This window comes from Sinocyclocheilus grahami, unplaced genomic scaffold (genome assembly GCF_001515645.1).
Source record: "Sinocyclocheilus grahami isolate Dianchi unplaced genomic scaffold, SAMN03320097.WGS_v1.1 scaffold17242.1, whole genome shotgun sequence".
Classification (NCBI taxonomy): Eukaryota; Metazoa; Chordata; class Actinopteri; order Cypriniformes; family Cyprinidae; genus Sinocyclocheilus; species Sinocyclocheilus grahami.
In genome coordinates, this window is record NW_015516514.1 from 1 (window position 1) to 4,549 (window position 4,549).

Genomic DNA, 4,549 nt, shown 5'->3' on the forward strand with positions numbered 1-4,549 from the left:
GAATGATTTCAGAAGGATCTGAAGGATTTAAAATATATTCAAATAGAAAACAGTTCCATCAAATTGTAATAATATTTCTGTTTAATGTTAAGCATGAGATGAGAGGGCTCGTGTGTTTGAGCACCTGCAGGGTGGGCTGGATGCCAGCTTTCACTTCCTGGTTCTGTTTTTCAGTCAGACAGCCTCTGCTGATGGCACTGCTGAAGGAGTAAGTGCGCCCCCAACTGGACGAGCGTTTATGCCCATGAGTCTCCAAGGCCTGAAGGGTTGACACAGAACAGGTGAGTGGGAATAACTTAATGTTGCAGCCTTTTTTGCATGACCATACCTGCACGTGTGCACTGTCCGTCTCAGATACGAGGTGCTCTTCCTCTCCATCTTCCTCCTGGCTTGTCGTCTCTGGCTCAGCCATGAAATTGGGTATTTCCTGCAGAAACCACTTCCTGTAGACTTTGATCACCTTGCAAGTGGCTGAAGCTTCACAGGCCGGCAGCAGGAAAGCCTAAGTGATGATACAGAACAAATGATACACACTCACACAATTTTGACAAGTTTCTTCTTCTATAACGGGTACTTTTGAACTGTTTGACATCAAGGACCCTCTCATAACAAATGTAAAACAACATTTATACATATTGTTTCAAAAAAGAAAAAAATATTTGTTCTTTGTGCTCTGAATTTTTCATTTGGCTTAATGTATGAAAAACCCTAATCTGTAACACATATGTGAGATTTATCCGCTTTATGGATAAAATGCTAGAATACATGCTGTTTAGATTGCATGTGAATATATGTGTTCTTTATTCTGATTCACATGAAAACTGTAATGACAAAATAATTCTTCTGAAGTAGTTTAACATGACGATTGGATTCTGGTCACAGGGTGGCAGCAAAAGACAGAGCATCTCAACAAAAGTTTCATTTTCTGATACAAATAATCAATTAATTAATGAATTGCTTAATTTAGATGTATGTGTCATACGGTGGCTCCAAGACATGACTTTGTGTGTATACATACTGATGTCAATACTGGTCAAATCTACATACTGAAAAATACTGTAGGTGTTAAATAATGTTCCGTTTTCCTTTCCTGTGACTGGGCAGTCCAGACAAAATTAAAGGCCAGATACAGTTTTACTAACCAAAATACCAATAAGTCGGGTGCGTTCGGGGACGGGGGGGTCGGGGTGTATATATGCATGATGCAGGACTTTACACAAGCTTGAAATACACCAGGACTCTTATTTTGAAAATGTCTACAGTTCACTTCTTCCAGCTGCTCATTCAAACAGATGAGGGAGGTAAACAATGCACTCTTAACACAGTCTGCAACATATACTGTACACACCATACAGTAAACACACATTGTTCAACAATAGTTGATCATAAATAATCTATTGGCATAAATGCGTGGTGTTTATTGATTGTGAACTGCTCTGAAACCGTGAGCCTTTTGACTTTAAACGTGCAGCGCTCATATTTATTTGATTAAATCATAGCCCTTTGAAGTTTAATAATAACATTAGGCTGTATTGTGATTTCTGCTTTTCCATCCTCAAACGTAAGACCTCTTACAATGATAATTAAGACATTTGTGATATAGCATAGCATATCATATCATGACATACAGTATGCATAATACGCATTTCATTGTGAGGCAGCAAACAAATATTCATTAGACTCACTGTATCTCTAACCAAGTAGAACATGTCTAAAAATATGCAAACGTAAGATGACATGATGTAAGCTACAGACTGGAGGTCTCTGACCTGATGGAAGACCTCGTTGACGAAATTGACGTTGTCTCGTGTGGAGAGCAGGATGGACTGCACCATGTCGTAGACAGTGCGATGCTCCTCCTCGATGCTACACAGACTGGAGTTACTGCCCCGGCGATCTGACAGCGTGCTGCTGTTTGAGTGATTCTTCTCCTGTTCCACAGGACCGTTGGGCTCAGAGTCTGCACTCTTCTCCTGACTGATCCCGCCCGCAGTCACAGTCTGAACACAAACACAGGGAGACGAAAGAGCTTTCTCACATTAACGACATTCCTACAGTTTATAGTAGTGATATTTACTAAGAATTACTGAGACTTCACCTAAATAAAATAACAAAATAAAATAAACTTATGTGGAAAAGTGTCTACACTCCTTGGGAAAACACAAAAATAAATAAATACATGCACAAACAAAAAATTTTGCACAGAGTTTGTGAGGCAATAGTTGTAATGCAACAAGTTACATAATCTAATACATGAGAAGAGAAACCTCATCACATTTGAGATGCAGAAAGTAGATATAGATATATAGAGGATGATATGTGCTTATATTAGCCAAAAGCCTTTCTTAGATGTACAGTACAGTATTATAAAAACAATGTTTTCTGCACACTGTATACTGTAAGTGTATGGCAAAAAAATGCATGAATTATGCATGAACTAACTAAATGAATGAATGAATGATATATGCAACCTAGATGTTACTTTATCACAACAAATGTGAAATTACTCAAAATGACTAAATATTATTGTTAGGGGGTTGACAGCCAGTGGCATGGAAAAGTAGCGCTTGGAAATTCTGCTTTTGTTTTTGAAACAGCATTGGGGTGAGTACATGATGACAGAAATTTCAATTTGTCTTTATTGTTCCTATAATGAATTTGCCAAACGAGTTTCAATGAAGAAAAATTATATTTCCAGTTAATGAGTATGCTGTCTCAGAAGATATGTGTCCATGTAGCTACTGTAGTTGACAGTGAGACAGTGGTTCTCTGATCCTCCCACCTGGATGATCTTAGGAAGGACCTCTCCTCCGTTCTTAGAGCTGCTCGTGGCTGAGTTCACATACTTCTTCTCCAGGAAGAAGTTAACGAGCCATGTGATGAAGGCCACGCGGGGAGCCAGATACTGATCCCTAGTGCAGTATGTGCTCTCACTGTTACGTGTCACAGGGACGTAGAGGGGCTTTGGTCTGTGAATGGGAAGATCTGAGAGAGAGAGGAAAGGAAATACAAATAAAAAATAACAACGTTGTTTTCCATTGATTACCTAGACTGTTTCATAATGAACCAAAATATTTTTACATTATACGTTTTGAGCCATTGCTTTGGCACAGCATCTGTCAATCGATATAAAATTAAAACTGCGATATTGGCATAGTGCGTTTATCAAGCTGCGTATTTTAGAGTGAAGCGCAGCACTGTGTTCATTTACATGTGAACACTTCACGATCTGCTGTTTTCATCATCTCAGAGGGGCTTGGTTCGCTGTGAATGCGGTTAACTACACATTTAAGTGTCCTCTGAGATTAACATGCATTCTGAAACACACTGTGTGGCAGTTATGCTTTATTTTTACAATACCATAATTCCTCACCTGCTAGCCAACACTACCACAGGATAATTCATCACTAATAGTGCTTTTATGTATTGCACTGTTTGTTTTGCTGGTCAATATGACAGCAGCCTTGGACTTCATTTTGACAGCCATCAGTGTGAATGCAGCATCACACAATAGAAATGTTTCCGGCTACAACTGCTACTGAAGAAATGGCCTATTTACAGGTGTATCTGTAAAATACCTCACTTCATGATGGAATGATGAAACAGTCCCCAAACTGTTTGATAAAACACCCCTCACATCCTCTTCCCTAGTTTTTTTGCATCCTGTTCCAGTTCCAGTTCATGTTCTTGTCATTGTGTTAAGCTTGACCAGAACCTACTTTCCAAAGTCTGGTATATGTTTTTAAAGAAATATTTCTTTAAACTGCAACAGACTCAACTCAGTTATATTTAAGTGTTATCAGAGAGATTGGATGTGAACGCTATCTGTGATATACACTGAATCATTATTCATTATAATTTAGTCTTTTGGCTGGTTCTTTATAAACAACCAATCAAAATGTGAGCTGCTAAAATAAGGTTTAGAGAGAAACATTTCTTGTCTCAAACTCACCTAACTGTGGGTTGTAGAGGTTGGTTTGTTTCGTGAAAGAGGGAAAGAGGTGAGGCATGTAGTACTTCTTGAACAGGGAAAAGAGAAATCTGAAGCCCATGTCCTGGCTCTCTTTGTTTTTCCAGTCCAAGCTGGATGCCTGTGGTGGTAAAAAAAATTACATCACAACAATTCAGTTATGAGCAACATGCAGACTTCAGAAAAAAACAAAGCAGGCCACAAGCATTATCAGCCAAACACAGACATGAGCAGCTCTGTCTCACCTGGAGAACCATGACCTTGAGCACAATCTGGAGGACAGAGCAGGTGTGGTCTTCTGCCACCTTCTCTCCGGGAACCGCAGGCACCAGCGGGGTGATCTCCTCTGGCACAATCTTGGCTACAAAACCACAAACACCGAGTCTGAATATACTCAAAAACATCTGAAAGGTGAGGTGTGTAATACATGATTCAGAAAGCAAAACTTGTCATCACAACCCTAGGGTCTTCTGGATGGTTTCTATTCTGTTCTATAGATCAGAGGTTCTCAACTTTTTTGACTGCAAATGGCCAAACTTTTAAAGACAATATTCACTAGGTCCCCAAAAATAGAACTAA

The 4,549-nt window shown here is 39.3% G+C and overlaps 1 protein-coding gene across 1 annotated transcript; it reads right to left on the reverse strand.

The window, feature by feature from the left end:
- Positions 1–124: 124 nt before the first annotated feature.
- Positions 125–4,331, reverse strand: LOC107579425 (ral GTPase-activating protein subunit alpha-2-like; the record flags this gene model as incomplete). Its single annotated transcript, XM_016265258.1, has 6 exons — positions 125–259; positions 329–502; positions 1,770–2,000; positions 2,783–2,985; positions 3,953–4,091; positions 4,216–4,331. Coding segments are annotated over 6 exons (998 nt in total), but the record flags the coding sequence as incomplete, so codon positions are not given.
- Between the last annotated feature and the right edge of the window lie 218 nt (positions 4,332–4,549).